General features: G+C 37.1%; 1 protein-coding gene across 1 annotated transcript in view; it reads right to left on the reverse strand.

The window, feature by feature from the left end:
• ANKRD31 (ankyrin repeat domain 31) overlaps window positions 1–25573 on the reverse strand; it is a 165933-nt gene that overhangs the window by 53133 nt on the left and 87227 nt on the right. Inside the window, exons 12-17 of the mRNA XM_017527656.2 lie at window positions 22420–22564; window positions 17097–17149; window positions 14498–16019; window positions 12491–12658; window positions 7746–7883; window positions 6710–6852 (exon numbers count right to left, since the gene is read on the reverse strand). Coding sequence (XP_017383145.1) covers window positions 6710–6852; window positions 7746–7883; window positions 12491–12658; window positions 14498–16019; window positions 17097–17149; window positions 22420–22564 — 2169 coding nt within the window. The remainder of the gene's footprint in view (window positions 1–6709; window positions 6853–7745; window positions 7884–12490; window positions 12659–14497; window positions 16020–17096; window positions 17150–22419; window positions 22565–25573) is intronic.

The raw sequence follows: 25573 nt of genomic DNA on the forward strand, positions 1-25573 counted from the left end.
CGATCTTGGCTCACCGCAACCTCCGCCTCCTGGGTTCAGGCAATTCTCCTGCCTCAGCCTCCTGAGTAGCTGGGATTACAGGCACGCGCCACCATGCCCAGCTAATTTTTTGTATTTTTAGTGGAGACGGGGTTTCCCCGTGTTGACCAGAATGGTCTCTATCTCTTGACCTCGTGATCCACCCGCCTCGGCCTCCCAAAGTGCTAGGATTACAGGCTTGAGCCACCGCGCCTGGCCTCTGACTGTATTTTCAAGTAGCCTGTATTTGAGCTCACTGATTCTTTCCTCTGCTTGATCTATTCCGTTGTTGAGAGTTTCCAACAAAATTTTCAGGTCAGCAAACATATTTCTCAGTTCCAAGATTTCTTTGATGTAAAAAATTATTTCAATCTTTGCTATATTTCTATATTAAATTTATGCTTTTATATTTTTAATTGCTTTTCTGTGTTATCTCGGAGATCACTGAGCTTCTTTTAAACTGCTGCTTTGAATTCTTGGTCAGAGAGTTCACATAGCACTGTCTCATTAGGGTCAGTCACTGATTCCTTGCTTTGTCTGTTTGAGGAGATAATGGTTCCCTGTTTGCTGTGTAGATGTATGTTTATCTTTGCATTAAAGGATTATTTATTCCAGTCTTCTCTGTCTGACTTACTTTGGTATTTATTGCATATGTTTGATTAGAGGTTCTTTGTAATTTACCTGTTAATTTTCTTGGGTCACTGTTTCAGCACTCAGATGGCACTTTATGCCCAGGTTTGCCACAGTTGAAAACAATCAGAGTGTCACTGTCCCAAATGGGAAGGTCCCAAAGGAGATATCCAGCAGTACAGAAAGGCTGGCTAGGGGGTTGTACCCAAGAAACCAGTGGAACAAACCTTCTGCAGAAGGTAGAAGGTGGTGCTGCTGAACAGTCACTCTGATTTGGCATCTCCTTTGGCCAAGTTATAGAGTGAAGTTTTTTTTTTTTTTTTTTTTAACAATATCTATCTCTTTGTTAATTTTTTCATTCATATCCTGAGTTTTTCTTATTTCTTTGTATTTTTTAAATTCTCTTGAATCTCACTGAGCTTCTTTAGTATCATTATGTTGAACTCTTTTTCTGAAATTTCTTTATGAATTTATTTTTCATTGGTATCTGTTGCTGGAAAATTACTGTGTTCCTTTGGGGGTGCCATACTTCCTTGCTTTTTCACATTTCTTGTGTCCTTACATTGACATCTGTGCACCTGGTCTAACAGCTACTTCTTCAATTTTTTGAATTTGCTTTCATTGAAGAGGACTTTTTCATGAAGATGTGTTTCTATTGTGTTGGCTGGGGAAGGCACTTTGGCTTTGATTCTAGGTATGTGCTGTAGTGTAGTTTCTATAGGATTTCTTTACTTGAAAAATGTCACGTGGTGTCTGTGATTTTCTCAGTGGTTTAGCGGGCAACTGTTAGTGGGAGCTGTGGAGAAGTTTTTCTGAGGGACACCAGGTGGGCCAGTCCTCTAGCCCTAGTGGTGGCAACAGTGGACTGAGCATGCCTGTCCTTGGGCCCCAGGAAGGTGTATGTTGGCACCAGTGTTAGTGAATCCAGGTGGACCAATGCTTAGGGCCTCTAAGCAGCTTGTTTGGGTGCTGGCAGTAACAGTGATGGGCTATGTAGGTAGGAGGATCTTCAGGCCCCTGGGCAGTGAACATGGCATGGGTGATGGCAGCAGCAGTGGCAGTACTCTGGCTCCCAAGCCATCTATGCTGCTGTTGATGGCTATGATGGGCTGGGCAGGCCAGTCCCCAGGCCCACAGGTGCTGTCTGTGGGTGAATGCTAGCTGCAGTGGTAGTGGCAGGTTGAGTGAGCATGTCTTTAGGCCCCCAGGAGGGGTGCTTAGGTGCCAAAAATGGTGAATGGACATGGTGATTTCACCTGAATGATGTGTTCAGGCCCTGAGGGTTGCTGGAGATGGAGAACTGGGCCTGGGGACTATGATCCATTTTAAGTTAATTTTTATATATGATGAAAATTAAGGGTTCATTTTAAAAATGGAAATCTATTTGCTGAAAGAATTCCAATTCCACTTGCTGAATGAATATACTTTCTCTATTGAACTGCCTTTGTACCACTGTTAAATATCAAATGATTGGGAGGCCGAGCTGGGCAGATCACCTGAAGTCAGGAGTTCAAGACCAGCCCAGCCAACATGGTGAAACCCCAACTCTACTAAAAGTACACAAAAATTAGCCAGGTATGGTAGTGTATGCCTGTAGTCCTAGCTATTCAGGGGGCTGAGGCAGGAGAATCACCTGAATCCTGGAGGTGGAGGTTGCAGGAAGCTGAGATTGCGCCACTGCACTCCAGCCTGGGTGACAGAATGAGACTCTGACTAAAAAAAAAAAAAAATCAACTGAGCACATATATATGAGGGTCTATTTCTCAATGCTTTTATTTTGTTCAATTGTTCTATAAGTAAAACTCAGTGCTCCTGAACTGGGGATGATTTTTGTCCCCCAGGATAAATTCTAGTTTCATTAAATTCCATATATTTTGACATATTAATTCAGTTCAAAATACTTTCTAATTTCCCTTTGATTTCTTCTGTGACCCATGAGTTATTCAGAAGTATACAGTTAAATTTCTAAATATCTAGTGATTTTCCAGAAATCTTTTGGTTATTGATTAGTCATTGCACTTCATTTTGGTGAAAGAGCATATTTTGTTTGATTTCATTATCTTAAATTTATTAAAACTTGTTTTATGGTCCAACATATGGGTCTATATTGGTGAATGTCCTGTAAGCATTTGAAAAGAATGGATCTTCTGCCATTGTTGTCGGCATCTTCAATAAATGTCAAGTAGGTAACATGGTTGATAATGTTGTTCAAACCCTGGGTGTATAATTCAAAAATAATTTATTAAAAGAATTGCAGTCTCCAACTATAATTGTGAATTTGTTTCTTTTCATTTCAGTTATATTTATTCATCTATTTGAAATTTGTTTTTCTATGCACACACTTTTAGAATTGTTATGTCTTTCTGGTGAACTGTCTCCTTTATAATTATGAAATATGTCTCTTTATCCCTGGCAATATTACTTGCTTTAAATTCTACTTTGTCTTATGTTGCTGTATTAGTCCGTTTTCACACTGCTATAAAGAACTGTCCAAGACGGGGTAATTTATAAAGGAAAGAAGTTTAATTAACTCACAGTTCAGCATGACTGGGGGGTACTCAGTAAATTTACAATTATGGTGGAAAGCAAAGGAGAAGCAAGGTACCTTCTTTACAAGGTACCAGGAAGGAGAATGAGCACAGGATTTACTAACAAACACTTATAAAACCATCAGATCTAATGAGAACTCACTCGCTATTACAAGAACAGCATGGGTGAAACTGCCCCCATGATACAATTACCTCCACCTGGTCTCTCCCTTGACATGTGGATATTATAGGGGATTATAATTCAAGATGAGATTTTGGTAGGGACACAAAGCCTAACCATATTAGTTACCAAAACCACTCCTTTTGATTATCCTTTGCATAGCATAGGTTTTTCCATAAACTTACTTAATTTACTTATAACTTAACTGTGCATACACACTCACACACACACACATACACACACAGAGAGAGAGAGAGAGAGAGAGAGACACACACACACACACAGAGAGAGAGAGAGAGAGAGAAAGAGGGAAAGGAGAGAGAGAGAGAGGTTTTTTCTTTTTAGAGACAGGGTCTCACTATGTTGCCCAGACTGGTCATGAACTACTGCGCTCAAGTGATGTGCTCAAGTGATCCTCCCACCTCAACCTCCTAAAATGTTGTGATTACAGGTGTGAGTCACCATGCCTGACTATGTGCCTTTATGCTTAAAGTGAGTTTCTTGTATGCCACATTTAGCTGGGTATTCCTTCTCTATCTAATGTATCTCTGCCTTTTAATTGCAGTATTTACATCATTTACATTTAAAATGATTATCGGTAAGGCTGGGCTTAAATCTACCAGCTTGATATTTGCTTTCTAATTGCCTCATTTGTCTTTTTGTTACACCTAGCTGGTATCTGCTACAGAATTGATTGCTTTCTTGGTGTGTATAATGAAACTCCCACACATGTGGTCACAGAAGTCTTCTGTGTTGACTGTTGTTACTGAGAAACTAGGAAAAAACACAGTTTGAGTTCATGTTTTTTCCACTCACAATCTTCCTTGATATCTTGATGCAAAAATCAACTGTGAGATAAGGGATGCCCTATGTGCTATCATACAACTTTGCCAGAAAAATTAGGCCAGTAAGACAAGCTTTATTCAGTCTATTGCTAGAAATTAGTACATGTTTCAGTTAGAACCTAAATATAATACTGTTTAGAAAAGAGTTAACATAGAAGTCCTGAGACTGCCATCCTGAAAGACTGCTTGCAAGGCTGGCCATTAGCTAGCATCTGTGAACTTAGATTGTACTAAGTTCACTGAAATAAAACTATGATATGTAACTACACTGATATAAAACTATGGCTGATAAGGGTGGCTCATTGTGCTTAAACTGTCTACACAAGCAATGTGGTTTATGCTTCTGAGAGTCTGGGATTTTTGTATATGCTAGGCAAAGGGTGCCTACAATAAAATCTTGAGCTGAGTCTCTAATGAGTTTCTCTGGGTAGAACCAAAACATATATGTGACTACATTTTCGCTGCTGGGGGAAGATTAAGCCCTGTGTGGCTCTTCATGAGGAAGAGAGCATAAGAAAACCTTCACATTGATACCTCCAGGTTCTACCCGTGTCTTTTTCTCTTATGACCTGGATGTGTATCCTTACTACATTGCTATAATAAATCTCAGCCATGAGTACAACATGCTAAGTCCTGTAAGTCCTTCTAACAAGTCTCCAAAGGTAGGGGTAATGCTGGTGACCTCCAACATAAATACAAATAGACAATCAACTTTCGTTTTATGTGTCATTCCTCAGGATAATGTTCAAAAAACTGATTTTCCCGTTATGAATTTTTTTTTTTTTGAGATGGAGCCTTGCTCTGTCACCAGGCTGGAGTGCAGTGGCAAAATCTTGGTTCACTGCCATCTCCACCTCCCAGGTTCAAGTAATTCTCCTGCCTCAGCCTCCCAAGTAGCTGGGATTACAGGCACGCACCACCATGCCCAGCTAATTTTTACATTTTTAGTAGAGACAGAGTTTCACTGTGTTGGCCAGGATGGTCTTGTTCTCTTGACCTCGTGAACCACCCACCTGGGCATCCCAAAGGACTGGGACTATAGGCGTGAGCAACCATGCCTGGCCTCCCACTATGCAATTCTGATTGTTATTTAAGTGGTTTCACTTTAAGTGGTCTTTTCCCTCTACAAATAACCAGTAGGTTCATCACTTTAATGATTCTGTTTGCTTTCTTCCATTTTAGGACCATATGATCTTGATAATTTGTCTATTCTTTTTAAATTTAAATACTGTAAGGCCAAAGCTTCTAACATGGTTTGACTCTGTGTCCCCAATCAAATCTCATGTTGAATTGCAATCCCCAGTGTTGGAGGTGGGGCCTGATGGGAGGTGATTGGATCACGGGGGTGGTTTCTAATGGTTTAGCCCCATCCCACTAGTGCTGTCTCATGATAGAATTCTCACAAGATCTGGTTGTTTAAAAGTGTGTAGCATCACCCCCTTCCCTCCCTCTCTCCTGCTCCTCCATGTGAATATGTGCCTACTACGCTTCACTTCCACCATGATTTAAAATTTCCTGAGGTCTCCTCAGCCATGCTTCCTGTACTGTGGAACTGTGAGTCAATTAAACCTCTTTTCTTCATAAATTACCCAGTCTCAGGCAGTTTTTTATAGCAATGCAAGAACAAACTAATATAGCTTCTTTTAGCCAAAAGAAGCCACATCGGACATTAGGCCACCCACTCTGGTATATTTTTGAACATTAATATACATCTCTTTTCTCAGCAAATCATAAATTCAGTAATACCATCTTCCACATGGCTAGGTATAGGCTGAAAACAGTAAAAATACACTTTCACAAAATTAAATTAAAAAGTTACCAGGCTCTCAAAATATATAGAAACAGATAAACAGGTATCAATGAGGGATCCAAGGAATTTTTATATTGTTTTTGGTTTCCTTAACTATTTTTCAAATCAATAATTATTACTGAAGGCTATATTGCTTATGGATAACAATAAAATTTTCTCCTATGATTTGTCAAGCAAAAAGATGAGCATAAACATCTGAAGAATCTTAAGGTTGAAATTTGAAATTCGGCATCATTGAAATAATGACCCTCTTAATCTTGTGATATTTTTACAATGGCTGCTTGATAAGAAAAACAAAGGAGAAAAAGATACAACAAATGCTCTGGAAATAAACCCACTGAGAAATTTTGAATTAAAAAAGTCTACCTGTCACATGTACCATCACTATAATCAGACAGCAAATCATCTTAGACAATTAAAAACATAATGTATTAGATTTACAGCCTGTGTTTACTTTTACTCTCTTCTGACTTACAGGAATTTTGTGATGAAGAAATAATGGAAAAATGATTCATTAAGATCCATAGATTTTCTAATCCATATATAATATTGTTATATTCATATGTAATTTTAAGCAGATTTTAAAAAATAACTTGTTTTACAGAATCATTTTAGTTCTCAGTTTAAAATACCTTCATTTTCTTCATTCATTTTCCTAAGAAAAAGTAACAAGATCTTAGTGTAATGTGCACTGTACCTTTAAATGATTGTTTGCAACAGCATCATGTAAGGGTAGAATTCCATCTATATTTTCACAATTAACATTAGCACCAGCTTTTAATAACTCTACAATTATATTAATAGATCCTTTACTAGATGCCTCATGAAGTGGCGTCCAACCTAAAAAAAGAAAAACACAAAAACCCTTCCTCATACAAATCAATTTTCATGTAATATCTGTATTACTAAAGTTTAGTTGCATTAATGGAATATCCATATTGATTCATAGTATGTAGTAAGTATTGAACAAGAAATAATACTAAAAACTATGGGCTTAAAATTTATGCTTCATTTTTGAAAACAAATTGATCTCATCACAAATAATTGTTGCTACAAGTACCAGGGCAAAAGACTCACAGAATGCAAAACATAATGAGAGTAAATACTACTCATTTCAATTTATTTCAACTCAGATATTAAAATGTCTGACTTACATATGTATATCTTTGCACTGCCACATTTCTCTTTAAAATGACACCTGGTTTAATCAACCTTTGAGTTGTTCCCTGTAGAATTCTTCAGATAAGATTCTGTTGTGCTTAACAAAATAATCTTAGGAAAATGTTAGGTAAATTTTTCAGAGTTTTAGAATAAAAATAAAGAGAGAAAAAAGTTTCAGAGTTTTAGAATAAAATAAAGGGAGAAAAAAGGAACAGTATAAAAGGAGGAGAAAAGAGAAGAAGGGACAGAAGAATGAGAAAATTCTACATTCTCACCTAAGTTACAGGATAAACTTAAGCTTCCAAAGAAAAGGCCTAATTTCCTTTACTCCCTATTCTGTTTACCCTCTCTGATGCTCCCAAATGGATGTTAAAAACTGTTTGAAAGGAGAAAGGTCTTTTAACAGTGATAAATCTTAGTATACAACTAAACATTAATTTAATATAAAAAAGATTGTTCAAAGTTATCACTTACGTATCAGCCAGGATCAAATTGGAAGGGGCAGGGGGTGTTGAAATTTGTACTTCAGTAAGTTCAAATTATAAAAGTAATTAAATTAAAAGGATCCAAACCTGCATTATCATTTAGATTCACATCTGCTCCAGTTTCTATTAGGGCTTTCACTAGGGACAGATTTCCTCTTCTGGCAGCTAAATGAAGCCGGCTTTTCCCTCTGGCATTCGTCTTATTGATCCCACCTGTTTTCATTCCTGTAAATTTGCCAAACAAAATAGGTTTATTTTTTGCCAAATGCTGATTGTTAAAAAGGATCTTAGAAAACACATGACAACTTCCTCAAAATATCACACTACACAGCCATTCTGTATCTCAGTGGGTGTATTCCTGATCACATAGGTGCCAAGTACCAAACCACGGCTTATGGTTTTCTATTTTTCTTTCACAAAATGTGCTGTACACTATCATCTAAAGATTTTGTTTTTTAAATCTCTTCCTTGCAATACAAGTTAGACAGACTTAAGTTGGAACTAAAAGTAATGAACTGATCATATGTTTTCTCCCTGTCCTGCCAAAACCATGCTAAAATGAGAGTAAAAGAAAATTTAAAGTACTATACATTAAAAAAAGAGGAAACAATAAAGGACAAAGACTTCAACAAATTTAGGGGAATTAGAAAGTCAATGATGGAGAAGAGTGAACTGATTTGGCAGAGTGGGCAACACTCCAATCCAGGTGCCTGCAAAGGGAATTGCAGAGAGAGCAAGCCAATCTGAACTCAAGCACTCTACACTTGGGGACATCAGGCACTATGGAAGGCAGGTGTGTGGAACAGTGGGGGCGGGGGCCGAGCAATTGGTTAAAATCTTTTATATCAGATCTTTTACATAGAAAAGTTGAGACTCCAAGTTTCCTTCCACAACCCTCAACTGACTAGCAACCATTCCTCTTATCCTAGATCTCCAACCCAAAGCCAGGAACCTCAAGGTTTGTTTTCTATAGAAACTGCATCAGGGCCAGGTATGGTGGTTCACACCTATAATCCCAGCACTCTACTAAAAACACAAAAATTATCTGGGCGGGGTGGTGGGTGCTTGTAATTTCAGCTACTAGGTAGGCTGAGGCAGGAAATCACTTGAACCCAGGAGGTGGAGGTTGCAGTGAGCCAAGATTGTGCCACTGCCCTCCAGCATGGGTGACAGAGATTGACTCCGTCTTAAAAAAGAAAGAAAGAAAGAAAGAAACTGCATCAGAGAAGCTTCAGACTGAGATGCAAAGCAAAATAAAGGGTTAGGGTGATGAAACCGAAAATATTCATTAAATCAGTGGTATCAGCACCATGGGGGAAACTTGTTAGAAATGCAAATTCTCCAGACCACCCCAAACTTGCTTTGGAGGACAGACTAAAATGGCTCCTAATGATCCTTACCATCTGGTATTTATGACTTTGTGTACTCTTCTTCTCTTTATAGCTTGCTGCTAGCCAACAGAATTTTTCAACACTGAAGGTACTTCATTTCACTGATTATGTTAAAAGAGATTGTAGCATTTTCTGTCTTGCTAACAGACTTGCTATATTCACTTCAGCTTGTATGCTTTGATGATGCAAGCAGACATGTTGGAGAAGCCCCCACAGCAAGAAACTGAGGATGGCCACCAGCCAATCACCAGTGAGGAACTGAGGCCCTCAGCCAACCACCCTCAAGAAATTGAATTCTGCCAACAATCACACGAGCTTAAATATGGATTCTTCCCTAGCAGAACCTTTAGATGAGACCCCAGTCCTAACCAACACTTTGCTGCCTATCAACAATCCTGTTAGCAGTCCCAACTAAACCATGCCCAATTCCCGACCTACAGAAAGTAAGATATAATAACTGTGTAACAGAGACAACTAACACACCTACTGAATCAGATTATTTGAGGGGAGGGCCCAGCAATTTGTGTTTTAACAATCTTTTCAGGTAATTCTGATGCAACCTAAGGTTTGAGAACCACTGCATTAAACTTTGGAACTCTTCTTGCCCTATTTCCTAAATGTCATCAACCATGCATATAGTTTAGGGCAAGAGATAAAAAGATGAGAGAACTGTTCTCTAAAAAATGGATTTTTGGGTTATATGAATCACAGGGAAGAATGACAGTCTCGTATATCTCTTCCACTGGCATCCAGACAAAAACATATTGTTCTTTAGAGATTAGCAATCCAAAATTCTTTATTGAATTAAAAACATATACATATACATATATATACACACACATATATATATATATATATATATTTAGAGAGAGACAGAAACAGACAGAGAGAGAGAATATATTTGAAAATTATATCTCAGGTTACAGGCTTGCAGACTGCAAGTTTGAGTTGAAAAATCTCTCCCAGCTGGGCATGGTTCCTTACATTTGTAACCCTTGCAGGTGGAGTTTGAGACCAGCCTGGGCAACACAGGGAGACCCCATTTCTTAAAAAAATCTAAAAATTAGCTGGGTGTGGTGACATGTGTTCGCAGTCCCAGCTACTGAGAGATGCTAGGGTGGGAGGATCACATTAGCATGGGAGGTCAAGGATGCAGTGAATTGTGATTGTGCTAGTGGTCTCTAGCCTGGGTGACAGACAAGACCCTGTCACAACAACAACAACAACAACAACAACAACAACAAAACTCTCCCAGTAATTCTTACTGTGCATGGTATAAATTATTGTTCCTATTTATAGCAAAGTGTGTTTGTAGCAAAGAAGGTAGGCATGTAACACACATTTTGGAGCAAAAACTCAACTTCTCAATGTTGCTAACATCATAAATTTGTACAGCATTGACTAAAAATTTAAAATAACAAAATCTGACAGAAACTCAAAGGGAAACAAATGGTACTCATACTAAATCTCTTCAAAAACTCCACTGTAGTTTGGAATTTAGTGTTACTATTAATAAGTATAATGCTATTAAATACTCAGATTTCTCTCCTTTTTTCTGTGATCAGTTTTTTCTTCTCTGGAAGCCTTCAGGATCTTCTCTTTATTCCTGTTCTGCAATTTCAGTGAGGTGCCTTGTTCCCTGTACTGGACACTTAGTGGTACTTTCAATATGGAAATGCCTGTCTCATTTCTTATATTCTTTCTTTACTGATTTCTTCTACTGTTCACTCGCTGCTCTCCCTGGATATCCTGGAGTGATATTCTAATTTTCTTATCTTTTCTCTCCTATTTTTCAGCTTTTTCTTTTTTGGTCCTTAGTAGACTTATAAAGCTTTGCCTTATAACCCTGCTACAGATATCTATATATTATCTATTTACTTAAATTTCTGTTTTAAACAACTAAAAGCTCTGTATTGTTCTCTGATTGTTCCCTCTTTAGTATACCTTTTTGGAAAAAAAAATTAGATATTTCTTGATTCTTGTATTGTTTCTATTTCTTCTGGGTTCCTTTGGCCTGGTTAGTTTACTTTGATAGCTTTCATATTGGTGCTTTCTGCAAATACTTGTCAATCTTTGACTATCTATTCATTCATATTTTAATAAGGAAAACTAAAATCCAAATAGGAAATCTGTGGAGGGTGAGGGGAATGTGGCATAGATGAATTCACTGTTGGGTGATCAGCAGGAGGTAAGCCTGCCTTTGTTTTAGGGAACCCTCAGATGTCAATATCTAAAGTTCTTACCTCTGGAGCAGTTCAATTCTCTGCTCAAGTGGCTTACAGTCTGGTAGAATAATAGACATGTTAAAAAATTACGCTGAAATAATTAAGTGCTGCTAGAGAGATGTGAAGTTTCCTGTGGTAGCTGTAACAAATTTACCACAAACTGGGTGACTTAAAACAACAGAATGTATTCTCTCATAATTTGGAAACCAGAAATCCAAAATCAAAGTGTCAATGGGGCTGTACTCCCTCTGGAAGCTCTAGGGGAGAATCTTTCTGTGCCTCTTCCAGCTTCTGATGGCTGTCAGCATTCCTTGGCTTCCTTGGCTGTGGCTACATTGCTCCTCTGCCTTCATCTTCTCATCATCTCTGTGTTTCAAATCTCCCTATCTTTCTCTCCTAAGGACACAGTAATTAATTTAGGACTCACCTGGATAATTCAGGATGATCTCCTTATCTTAGGGTCCTTAACAGGATTACATATGCATATTACATATTACATATTACATAGAAGGTAATATTCACACCTTTACTATATAAGGTAATAGTTACAAATTCCAGGGATTAGGACAGGGCATGTTTTGGGGTACCAGCATTCAACCCACTATAGAAGGTGTGTATAAGAAGGGCTTCAGTTTACATGAGAGGTGGAAAATGAAAAAATGTTCACAGAGAATGCCTAATCCAGTGTCCTTCCTACCTCTTAACAGACAGTATACAAATCAACATTCAGTTAATAATGTTTAACCTGAAGTGGTTCAGCCTATTGTTTATGACAGAACTATCTCCAACAACTATCAAAGGATGCTTACCCTTGTCCACACTGTGAAACACACAGTTCTTCATCTGACACAAAACAAACTAATGACTATGTTTCTTTAACTTCCCTTATGTTAAAAGGGCTGAATGAAGTATCTAAAGAATCTGACACATTTCACCCCTGCTGTCCCCGCCAAATATTCTTGCTGTGTCTGCTGTTTACCTTATATCCTCTAATATAGTAAACTAGAAGTCATAGAAATATGATATGAATATACTTCAAGATTACTGGACTCTCAAGTGGTGTCTTAACAACAAATGTCGCTGAAATAGTCATATAAGTTAATGAATAACTACAAAAAGAAACAATATATCTGAAAGTTTAGAAATTGCCTGAAGTAGAGTGAATTGCTGGGCCTGATTTTGTAAACTTTAACCTAAACAATTACAGGATACAAACCTTTGCAGGTAGTTTTTAAGAAACTTTGTCTTTTTCTGAAATTCTGAACTGTTTTGTGTTCTTGGATATTAGTAGGCATGTGAATTTCTGACTCCATTTTTTCTTTTCTCTCTTCACAATTTCTTGTCGTTATTTCATTTCCAGTGATATTATTAGTTAATTCCTCATCTGAAACAAACATTTTACAATATCAGTGTTATTGTTCTCCTTTCTGGTTATACAACTAGAAAATAAAATTTCTACTTTAAGTTTCTGTTCCACACTGGACTGTTTAAGGAAATAGAAGCTTTTAAAAATGTTTTTACGTAACAGACAAAAAGTTTGCTGGTTACAGCTCTGATGGGAATATAGTAAATAGTTTAAGTGAAAAGATCTAACAATTTCCTGCTATGAAAATGTTGTTCATAGCAGGTGAACTGAGGCTAAATAAGTATCATATTAAAAAGTACTATGTTAAAAAGCAACAAAAGAGTGAAAGAAATACTGTTTATTCAAGCAATGGGGAAAAGATTCCCTATTTAATAAATGGTGTTGTGAAAACTGGCTAACCATATGCAGAAAACTGAAACTGGACCCCTTCCTTCCACCTTATACAAAAATTAACTCCAGATGGATTAAAGACTTAAACGTAAGACCTAAAATCACAAAAACCCAAGAAGAAAACCTAGGCAATACCATTCAGGACATAGGCATGGGCAAAGACTTCATGACTAAAACACCAAAAGTAATTGCAACAAAAGCCAAAATTGACAATTGGGATCTAATTAAGCTAAAGAGCTTCTGCACAGCAAAAGAAACTATCATCAGAGTGAACAGGTAACCTACAGAATGGGAGAAAATTTTTGCAATTTATCCATCTGACAAAGTGCTAATATCCAGAATCTACAAGAAACTTAAACAAATTTACAAGAAAAAAACAAACAATCCCATCAAAAAGTGGGCAAAGGATATGAACAGACACTTCTCAAAAGAAAACATTTATGCGGCCAACAAACATATGAGAAAAGCTCATCATCACTGGTCATGAGGGAAATGCAAATCAAAACCACAATATGATACCATCTCATGCCATTTAGAATGGCTATCATTAAAAAGTCAGGAAGCAACAGAAGCTCGAGAGGATGTGGAGAAATAGGAATGCTTTTACACTGTTGGTGGGAGTGTAAATTAGTTCAACCATTGTGGAAGACAGTGTGATGATTCCTCAAGGATCTAGAACCAGAAATACCATTTGACCCAGCAATCCCATTACTGGGTATACATCTAAGGGATTATAAATAATTCTACTATAAAAACACATGCATATGTATGCTTATTGCAGCACTGTTCACAACAGCAAAGACCTGGAACCAACCTAAATGCCCATCAATGATAGACTGGATAACGAAAATGTGGCACATATATACCATAAAAAACTATGCAGCCATAAAAAATAATGAGTTCATGTCCTTTGCAGGGACATGGATGAAGCTGGAAACCATTATTCTCAGCAAACTAACACAGGAACAGAAAACCAAACACTGCATGTTCTCACTCATAAGTGGGAGTTGAACAATGAGAACACATGGACACAGGGAGGGAACATCACACACCAGGGCCTGTTGGGGAGTCGGACACTAGCGGAGGGATAGCATTAGGAGAAATGCCTAATGTAGATGATGGGTTGATGGGTACACCAACCTACCATGGCACGTGTAAACCTATGTAACAAACCTGCACATTTGGCGCATGTATATCAAAATTTATAATATAATAATAAATAAATAAAAAATAATTTTAAAATACTGTTATTAACTTCAGTTAATATCAGCTTAGCAACCATCTTTGATAACATTGGTTTGACTTTCAAAGTAATCACTACTAGGCTTAGTGGCATCCCAAATCATGGCCCACATATCCTCATTCTTCACAGTTTGGGCATATGTTGAATAAAATTCAATTGGAAATTTCTATAAAAATAAGTAAATCTATAGGAAATGTGTACAGATTAAGCAATATTACTAATACCTGGTTTGTGTGAAATTTCCTTCTTTTCTCTTTGACTAAGTTGTGAGATGTTGGCCAAGTCTTTATTCATATTGTCAGTGGAATGAGAATCTATATCACATATAGTCTCACTTTCTAGGTTTTGTCTCCTTTTTTCAGCTTTAGTTGTTTCTATTGCCTGAGAATGAACAACTATAGATAAAGGCTCATTTGAGTAACTTAATTTTTGGTCTCTGTAAATGTAATTCCTTTCAGTGTCACAATTCTTTGCCACCTCTTCCACAATATGTGTATCTGTTTGATTCACTAAAAAAGTCGGTGCTCTGGCAATACAATCCTGTGGCTTTTTCAATAGCTCCACATGATTAGTCAACTTTGAAACATCCTGTGTCGAAAGTGTTCTCATACAAGCCAGGGAATTTTGCTCAGGATTACCATGTGAGTGATCAAAAGAAGGTCCAAATATGCATTGTTCACAATTTGCAACACGTTGTTCAGAAATAAGTACATTATCTGAATCAGAAAAATTAACAGCTTCCTGTTCTGGAAGTGTGGTTAGGCTGACTGCTTTTACCTCATTTTCTTGTGAAAAATGATCTTCAGAAAGTACAAACTGTTGAAAATCCATTTCTTTTCTATTTGTTAAATTTTCCTTAAAATTATAGTGGTTTTTGTTGCCTGTAGAACACGTCGCCTTTTTAGATATTACAGCCTTCTCAGAGGTGGAGAAATCATCATCATCATTATCAGAATTTCCCTTTACAAAGGATAGGAAAGCTTTTTCCCATTTGTTAAAGCTCTCATCTTTTTGGACCAATTTGCTGTTTTCATGAGATTTATGAAGGATACGGTGTTGTTCCCGGGGAGTGTGAGGCTGCTTATCCATAGTAACAAGCCGTAACTTGATTTCTTTGTGTAATGAAAGTCCCGGGAAAGAAACAGCTTCAGTTTGGTCAACAGATTCTAATTCCAAGCATTGAACTTCTTGACTATCTGATAAATCCAGGTTCTGGATGTGTGTCTCTTTAGAAACTGAACAAACCTCAATATTGTTATCTAATCCATTTTTCACGCTTGGCAGAGTTATGCCAGAAGGTTCACGTGACTCTTCTGGAAGGTCACTAAGAGTTGGTGGAATATGCTGTTGATAAGTAACCAAACTGTTTATTCTCCTAGAAGGAGAGACAGCTAGTGTCTTTCTTGGATTGCAGTCTACATCATCTACTTGGGTCCTTTTATGTTGTGTGTTTCTTCTTGCTATACCTTTAGGCATGTTTGTGTTGGAATCTTTGATATTATAGATACTGCATTTTCGGAGTCCTGTAGAGCGTATCTGGTTAACAGTTGATTGCTTATGCTTGGATTTGCCAAATTTTGTGTTTTTGGAATCTTTTTGGTAATATTCATATACATCTTCTTTATTTATATTTATAAATAAACTATCTTTGCTTTCTTTATTGACTTTTACATGTTCTTGCTTCTGTCTGTTGCAATTTTCATTACAAATATGGCAAATGTGACTCTTAGAACTGAATTTTGGTTTCTATAAAAAAAATATAGTTAGCTTTAAGTAGTACTATATCAACTCAGTCTGGATTACTGATAATCAACCTCTTTAATTCAAACTATAATTTTAAATCCAATCTAATCAAACTATAATTTTAAATCCAATCTAACCACAGATCCTGCTGGGATATAAACAACTTGATATTTCAGAAATGTAGACTAATAGAAAAAAGGCAAACATAATAAATTTAGACTCAGTATGTATACTAATCTTTATTTTCTACTGTAGATTACAATTCCTTCTTGCCAATTTAGCATTATTAATCTTATTAAACATAATAAAAATCTTAATCTATTTAATTTTTGTAGACTTTTAAACTAATCAAATCAAAGTTTCCTTTACAAGGAAACTCTGTGCTGTTGTACATCTTCTATGTTTAGTGGGTTGGTGCTATTTCTTTGAGCTATAAACAAAAAGAAAAAAATCAAAGAAAACAGATTCCAGTGGTCAGACTCTAAACTTTACAAAGAAACTTTATGTAAATGCTTTAGAAACACTCTCCTCTCCCAATTGTTACATAGGTAGAACTAGAATTAGGAGTTTCTTCTTCGGGTATCTGGGAGAACTACGGGATGGAAGCAGAAAAATTGACTTAAAAACAGGAAGACAGGTATGTTTTTCAACTGGTCTGTATGAAAAAAATATTATGGGCTGCTAAGATTAAAAGAGGAACACTGCTTCCTCTCATTCACCACAACTCAAGAACCAGATGGAGAGTAACTGCCCACCATGTAAAGTTTGAAGAGATGGGCTAATACCTTTGACTCCTGTACTATGCTTAGGCCACAGGAAATTAGACATGGTTGATAAACCATAGGCTCCATAAAGAGAAAGAGGAAGGAAATGGTTACCAATATATTCGTGTCCCCAGATACGCTACAAACTAATAGTCCAGAACCCTCTGATTCTCACGCAATTATTCCAGTGTCTTAAAAGTAAATGTGAAGTCACTATTACTAATGCTTCGGCAGTTTTTCTCTTCCCTTTGATGATCTATAAAACAACAAGAAGTTATATCCCTATAAAAATGTTTATTACTAAGCATAGATATACCTTGTGTTGGTACACATCCTCTATGTCTAGTGGGTCAATGCTATTCCTTTGAGCTGTAAACAAAAAGAGAAAATCAATGAAAACAGCTTCTAGTGGTTAGACTTTAGACTTCTAAAACCCAAAGTCCTTTGTCATGAGAAAACCAAGTTGAATAAGTGTAATTATGTAAACATTTTATATTAAAATAATACACAGGTATAAATTCTGAGGTGGTGATATTTGGTGAGGTAGCTATATTATTTTCCCTTTGCGACTGAGTTCCCATAATGTACAAGGTACTGTGTTGAGATAGTTTACATATATTAACTTTAGTCCTCACATTAACAATCCTATTGGTAAACAGGTAGATGGGTAGATATTACAAACCCAAATTTACAGATAAGAAAATTAGGAATGTTAATTTACCCTCTAAGCTTTATAGCATGTGAGGCTATAAAGTTAGGACTAAACTCTTGTCCTACATCAAAGTAGATGTATTTTACTTTAAAGATAGAAAAGCAGTCTGGGATTGCAGTCTACATCATCTACTTGGGTCCTTTTATGTCGTGTGTTTCTTCTTCCTATACCTTTAGGCACATTTGTGTTGGAATCTTTGACTTTATAGAGATTGCATTTCCTGAGTCCTATAGAGTATATCTGGTTAAGAGTTGATTGTTTATGCTTGGATATATTTTATAGGAGGAAAGTTCTTTATTCATCATTCCCATATTTGAAAGCTCTTCATCTGGAATTTAAAAATGAATACTGTTTTTATTTCTTTATTTAAGTAAACGAATATTCTTTATTTACATACAAATACTCTTTAACTAAACTAATTTTGCATTCATATTGAAAAATAGGCTGATAATTACTGATGGAATTTGTAAGTTCAAACTTAAGAAATATTCAAAGCATCTAGTGAAGCATGATAATGCAACCCAGCTTAGTAAATTCTCTCACAAAGGAAGAGTGGGAGCTTAGTCCTATGGAGAAATGTTCCTTTACATGAAAGAAATTTAATTGGCTAGGGATAGGTTAAAAGTGGACACTGGTGAACAGGAGATTCTGGATTTAGAGAAAGAACTAGAATGCTATAAAAAGCATTCCCAGAAGAGCAAAACAATGCATACTGTAATTATTTAAAATAGAGAAGTCAAGCAGTTAAGCAGATCATCAAAGCAATAATTAAAAAAAATACTTTTGCTTCCAACTGAACAGTTTATTTGCATTTTTTCATATAGCTTAAAATGTTAATATGATTATTTTAATAATTTAACTCAATTTGAGCTTTTATAGATTTGTCTTCAACAAATTACTGTCTGTCTCACTTCTCATGCAATCTGGCCACTAGGAAGAAAGCCTTTTGCTCTAATGAACCACTAATTAATTGCCTCCTGGTGGCCTTTAGTTATCAATGAAGTTTTCTCTTTACTATAAAAGTAGAGTATTTCGATCCAGGACTTAGTTCTTAGTTAATACCATTCAGATAACTACATTTCTTGATCAAGTATATGATTTATAAAATAAGTGGCCATAAAATAAAATAGATCCATTAGCTCTAAAGAAAAACTAGTCTCATGACTGGTTATTGTTAGATTGCTCAATTGCACCTAATTTTCAATAACAGACACACTCAACAATAATTGGAAGAACTGTTTTATATTAAATAGAACCCAGCTGGGAAGGAGATTGATATGGTTTGGCTATGCCCCCAAACAAATCTTATCTTGAATTGTATCTCTCATAATCCCCACGTCATGGGAAGGACCCAGTAGGAGGTAATTAAATCATGAGGGCAGATTTTTCCCATGCAGTTCTCATGATAATGAATAAGTCTCATAACATCTGATGGTTTCATAAAGGGCAGTTCCCTTGCACTTCCCCTTGCTGCTGCCATGTGAAGAAGGATGTGTTTGCTTCCCCTTCGCCATGATTGTAAGTTTCCCAAGGCCTTCCTAGTGTTGTGGAACTGTGAGTCAATTAAACCTCTTTCCTTTATAAATTACCCAGTCTCAGGTATGTCTTTATTAGCAGCATGAGAACCAACTAATACAGAGATGTACTTTAAATTTCCTTTAAAACCATTTAGGGCCGGGCGCGGTGGCTCATGCCTGTAATCCCAGCACTTTGGGAGGCTGAGGCGGGTGGATCACGAGGTCAAGAGATCAAGACCATCCTGGTCAACATGGTGAAACCCTGTCTCTACTAAAAATATAAAAAAAAATTAGCTGGGCATGGTGGCGCGTGCCTGTAATCCCAGCTACTCAGGAGGCTGAGGCATGAGAATTGCCTGAACCCAGGACGCGGAGGTTGTGGTGAGCCAAGATCATGCCATTGCACTCCAGCCTGGGTAACAAGAGTGAAACTCCATCTCAAAAAAAAAAAAAAAAAAAAACCATTTAGATCAGGAAAAGATCCTTTCTAATAGACTTATCAAAGGGTTTGTGTTGACACTTAATCATTAACCCAGACAGATATGTAGTATCTGTCCTGTTATCCTCTTGGACATGAAGATTATGTGTCTTTTTTTATGTACTCTCATAAGTTCTGAGCATTCTTTTATCACATTCTTCATTGCAATTCCTTGCTATCCCTGTTTCTTATTCATTTTGTATTATTAGGCTCTAGCACTATTTAGTGTTTGACACATAGCAACCCTAATAGAATGAATGAATGAATATCCACAGAAAATAAATTCCAGTGGAGGTGGGTTAGAGAGCATCGTTGTTTTGCCTGCCCACCACATATCCTGATAGGAAGCTCTTTGAAGAGAGAGTCCATTGATTGATTCCTGCTGCCTAGATCCCTGGAGCTGCTTTTATTCCTGACTCTTCCAAGGTCTGGATCTTCAGCTTTTCCTTTAATTCTTGAGTTGTTCTGTCAAGAAACTCCCTTTTCCACCCTGATTACTTGCCACCAAAGAGCTTTGAATTTATATTTGTATCAAAGAAGTGGCAACAGGCACAGCTGTATTATTTGTCCCCAGGAACACACAAAGCTTTAGCAGAGGATGGGTTTCCGCTGCCAGCCTAAATTTTAGCATTAAGGGAGAACTAGAGGATTTGTAGGGAGGCCCACTCACTTTATGGTTAGAAGGATTTTCAGACTACACTTTCTTGTGCACAAAAGGGGAATTGCAAATGTAGATAACTTTGTTGTTAAAGATAATAATATATAAAAAACCTTTGGGAGAAAATACCTGTTGGGGAAATTTTTATTGCAATATAGTTTAATAAACAGGAATGAAGCATATATGCATCTCTTGAATGGAAAGAATTTGTTTTTGTTTTTGTTTCAGAGCATTGACACAATATTTGTTCAACAAACATTTGCAGAATGCCCACTATTACAAGACACTTTAATATTAATCAGTAGACAAAACAAAGATTGTTTCCTTCATGGAGCTTAGATTCTGGAGGAAAAAGACAGGAAATAAAAAATAAGTCAACTGTCTAATGTGTTAGGTGATAAGTGCTATGGGGAAAGTCTTAGCAGAGGAGGGTTGAGGGGAATGGAGTGAGTGTAATGATTCTAAAACTATATCCACAGATTTTGTGAAACTCCTCCTTTTTTTTTTTTTTTTTTTTTTTTTTTTTTTTTTTTTTTTTTTTTTTTTTTTTTTTTTTNCTGTGATATGATCAGGGCTCACTGCAGCCTCTTGAGTAGCTGGAACCACAGGTGAGCACCACCACACCCAGCAAAAAAAATTTTTTTTAATTTTTTAAGAAATGGGGTCTCACAATGTTGTCCAGACTGAAGTGCAGTGGCTATTCACAGGCACGATCCCAATACTGATCATCACGGGAGTTTTGACCTGCTCCATTTCTGACCTAGGCCAGTTCACCCCTCCCTAGGCAAGCTGATGGTCCCCTGCTCCCAAGAGGTCACCATATTGATGCTGAACTTGTGTGTACACTTGATAGGCATAGCCCACTACAGCCCAAGACTCCTGGGCTCAAGCGATCCTCCCACCTCAGCCACCCGAGTAGCTAAGACTACAGGCAGGCACCACTGTGCCCAGTGAAACTCCTCCTGGTGAAACTCCTCCCTTTAAGAGATAGAGCTTAATCCTGCTCCCTTTGAGTGTAGGCCAGACTTAGTGACTCACTTCTAACAAAGAAAATATGGCAAAGTGATGACATATCACTTTTGAGATTATGTTATGAAAAGACTGGCTTTTGTCTTACGTACATTCTCTTTCTCTTAGGTCACCTGCTCTGAGATAGCTGCCACGTTGTCAGTAGCCTTATGGAGAAGCTAATGTGGCAAGTAGCTAAAGCCTTCAGCCAACAACTAGCAATGATCCGAGGCCTGCCAACAATCATTTGTGAATTTGAAATGGGATATTCCTGTCCTAGTTGCAACTTGAGATGACTACAACCTGTGAGAGACTCTCGTCTAGAACCACTCAGTTAAACTGCTCCCAGAATCCTGACCCTCTGAAACTGTGTGAGATAAAACATGTTTGTTATTTTAAGCTGCTAAATATTGGGATTCACTGTTACATAGTAATAGGTAACTAATACAGTGAAGGTAGGAAGGGGGCAGTTGTAGTATTAAATAGGGTGGTCTAGGCCTCGTTGAGAAGGTGATATTTGAACTAAGACTTGAAGGAGGTGGGGAGACATATCTGAGGAAGGCCAAGGAGGCCAGCATGACTGGAATTGAGTAATGGCAATAGAGTGTAGTATTAAAAGGGGTTAACCAGTAGGGTGGCCTGCTGATACAGGAACTTCTAGGCTATTGTAAGAATACTGGCTTTTCTTCTAGATTAAAGGGAGAGCCATTGCAGAGTTCTGAGCATATGAACATAGAGATGTTACCAAAAAATTGAATAAATGTATTAGAGAGTATAAAGAATATGTCATGTATTTAAATTATGTTTACGTAATTTTTTATTGATAACTACAGATCAAGTACTTTTGTTGTTCAATTTAATAGAGTAGTGGATGGGAGGGCAAAAGTATAGCCATAAGAAAAGATTCTTAGGGAATGAATCTAAATAATCCTGAATATTTTCACTGAAAATGATATAACCAAATTTAATTTATATAATATCACGTTATTTAGTCAAAGGATTTTGGGAAAAAGAAAATTTATAAGATTTCTTAACTGTTTGCAATGTACAACCTGCAGAAAAGGATTACCTTTTTTTTCCTTTTAGAGTCTTATGTGCATTTGCAAACAAGTCAGTGTGATTTATTAAAAGAATGAAGCAAAGACACTACTGGATGGATTTTCTCAACGCTCATGAGAAAAATAAATTTAATTCTTTAATTCTAAATTAAATTTCTTTAACTTTACTGATGTGACAAATAGCTATAACGGGACAGTTTATTCTTACCCAATGTAAGGCATTTTTGATGTTTAGGGATATATCTCTCAAGGAGACGCTTCATACATGAATCTTTGGCCTCATCCAAAGCACATTTTCCATCATCATTTCTAAATAATGGGTCAGCTCCATTCAAAAGAAGTAACTCTGCCACCTAGAAAAAAAGTTGTTCATATAAGGGAACCCAGATTGAAGGTATATAACCATAAATGTGTGCTGGCAGACAGCTCTAAGAAACATCAAATATCTCTTTCAAAAACACAGTTTGGATTTATCTATAAATCCTCATCCAATAAAAAGAGAATTAATGTAATTGCTACTGAATTTTAATTTGTTAATACATGAGTTTCTTCTCACTATAAAAAGACTAAGAAAAGAATGAAAGGGAGAAAGAAAGAAGGAGGGAAGAAAAGAAAGGCAGAAGGAGGTAAGGGGGATGGAAGGTAGGAAGGTAGGAAAGCAGGCAAGCAGAAAGGCAGGAGGCAAGAAAGAGGTTGAGGTAGAAACGTCTGTGGCTCATCCGCTAGTGAAATGAAGTTAGCAAATACACCAAGAATTAGGACTGCATTATGTTGTAGTAAATATAATTTTAACATGTTCCAGGAGATAATTACATCTTCCATCTATACCTGTACGCTGCTGCTCCGCCTCAGTCTAGGGTTGGGAAAAAGTGGTCAATCTGTTACTACTTCTCAAATAACCTGCCCTATGCAGCTCTCCTTAGCTCCCCTAACGCCCCACCACCCAATGCTGCCCAGAGAAAAACGATGTCTCCCTCCTTTCACACACATATTAATGCCCAATATACTTTATATTATACTTATTTCTTTCATAACTGTCCTACTGTACTCTAACTTTCTTGGGAATGGGACTATGTTTGTCTTTCTAAAAATAATTTATTAGTTTTCAACAGGAAATTAATGAATATGGTTCAAAATACAGAAGGCTCAGAAGAAAATACAATGCAAAATAAGTTTCACTCCTCTACCCCTGTCCTGTTATTTTTTCCTGAGTCAGGAAAAAATAGTTTATTCTGAATTTTTCCAGCAATAGTCTAGTCCAATAGGTATGTATGTATGTACGTATACATAATATGTATGCATATATATTTTATTACACAAGTGATCATATAGTATATACACTCTGTAGTTTGCCTTCTTTCCCCCACCTCCCAGCAACAGTCCTTGCAGACTGTTCCGTTATCAGTGTAGACTACACTTCCTCATTCTTTTCAGCAGCTAAGTAATAGTTTACTATATGAACGTACTATAATTTATTTCACCAGTACCCTATTAGTGAATGTTTAAGTTGCTTCAAAGCTTTTGCTACAGATATATGTCTTTATATTCCCAAAGACTATCTTAGTATCTTACATAAAGTGAATATTCAAAAGTATTGTTTAGTAAAAGAATGACTACAGGGCAGGAAGGATATGGTGAGTAGGCTTTAAGTAACATTACACTAAAAGAAGCCTAAATTTCCATGTTTGTTGTCTGGAATGAGAGGAAGGATATTAATTTCGATATAGTATATGTACCTAAAATTTAAAAATATGTGTATATTTCCTTTTACAAGAAAGCATTCTAGCCTACTAAAATAGTTTGAATCTTTCTCTCTTACCTTTGATGTTACTTAGTTTGTGTTATTCACAAACACAACAGGTACACTTTCCCCATCTTCCTATAATAATAAAATGATTATCACAAATTTACATTATGTCACCTTTTTTGTTTTTGAGACAGAGTCTCACTCTGTTGCCCAGGCTGGAGTGCAGTGGCATGATCTTGGCTCATTGCAACCTCTGCCTCCCAGATTCAATCAATACTTGTGCCTCAGCCTCTCAGGTAGCTGGGAAAAGGTGTGCACCGCCACGCTTCGCTAATTTTTGTATTGTTAGTAGAGATGGGGTTTCACTTGTTGGCCAGGCTGGTCTCAAACTCCTGACCTCAAGTGATCCACTTGCCTTGGCTTCCCAAAGTGTTGAGATTACAGGTGTGAGCCACTGCACCTAGCCACTGTGTCAGGCTTTTAAAGACGATATATATCCTTCTTTCGAGACAATAACTAGGTAGTCTCAAGTATACTGCATCTCCTTTAAAACTGCTTTTTAATTACCTCATACTGAGATGTGTGTGCATGTATGTGTGCATGTCCCTTTAGCGTATTAATGTTAATTCATGTTTGAAATCATAAAAGCAACATTTGCACATTGCCAAAAAAGTTAAAAATTACAGAAAGATATTAAGTGGAAAGTAAAAGTCCCTGCTACACTGATTTTGGTAGGCTAAAAAATGCCCCCTCATCCACCCCCACCAAAAGATATCCATGTCTTCATCTCTAGAACCTGTAAATGTCAGCTTTAGTTTGAAAAAAAGATCTTTGCAAATATGATTAAGGATTTTTAGATCAGGGGCTTATCTTCAATTATCTCAGTGAGGCTTAAATACCATCACAAGTATCCTTAAGAAAGAGGCTGTGCGAGATTTTATATGTACATACGGAGGAAAAGGTGATGTGAAGTCAAGGGAGAGGTTGAAGTGATGCAGGGAAAATCAAGGAAGGCCACCAGCCACTAGAAGCTGAAAGAGGCAAGTAACAGATTATCCTCTACAGCCTCTGGAGGGAGTCAAGCCCCACTGATACCTTGATTTTAGTCCAGTGATTCTGATTTTGGATTTCTAGTCTCTAGAGCTGTGAGAGAATAAATTTCTGTTGCTTTAAGCCACCCAGTTTATGCTAATAGGTTATAGTTGTCATAGGAAACCTATACAGATTTGGGTAGCAGAAAATGGGGTGCTACTGTAACAAATACCTTAAAATGTGGAAGTGGCTTTGAAACTGGAAAGCCTGGATTGTCTTGAACAGATATTAGTAGACATATTGATGTTAGGCCAGGCACGGTGGCTCACACTTGTAATACCAGCACTTTGGGAGGCCAAGGCAGGTGGTTCATCTGAGGTCAGGAGTTCGAGACGAGCCTGGCCAACATGGCAAAACTCCGTCTTTATTAAAAATACAAAAATTAGCCAGGCATGGTGGTGGGTGCCTGTAATCCCAGCTATTCAGGAGGCTGAGGCAGGAGAATCACTTGAACCCAGGTGGCAGAGGTTGCAGTGAGCCGAGATCAAGTCACTGTATACCAGAGTGGGACTCCATCTCAAAA

Source organism: Cebus imitator, unplaced genomic scaffold (assembly GCF_001604975.1).
Source record: "Cebus imitator isolate Cc_AM_T3 unplaced genomic scaffold, Cebus_imitator-1.0 Scaffold50, whole genome shotgun sequence".
Taxonomy (NCBI): domain Eukaryota; kingdom Metazoa; phylum Chordata; class Mammalia; order Primates; family Cebidae; genus Cebus; species Cebus imitator.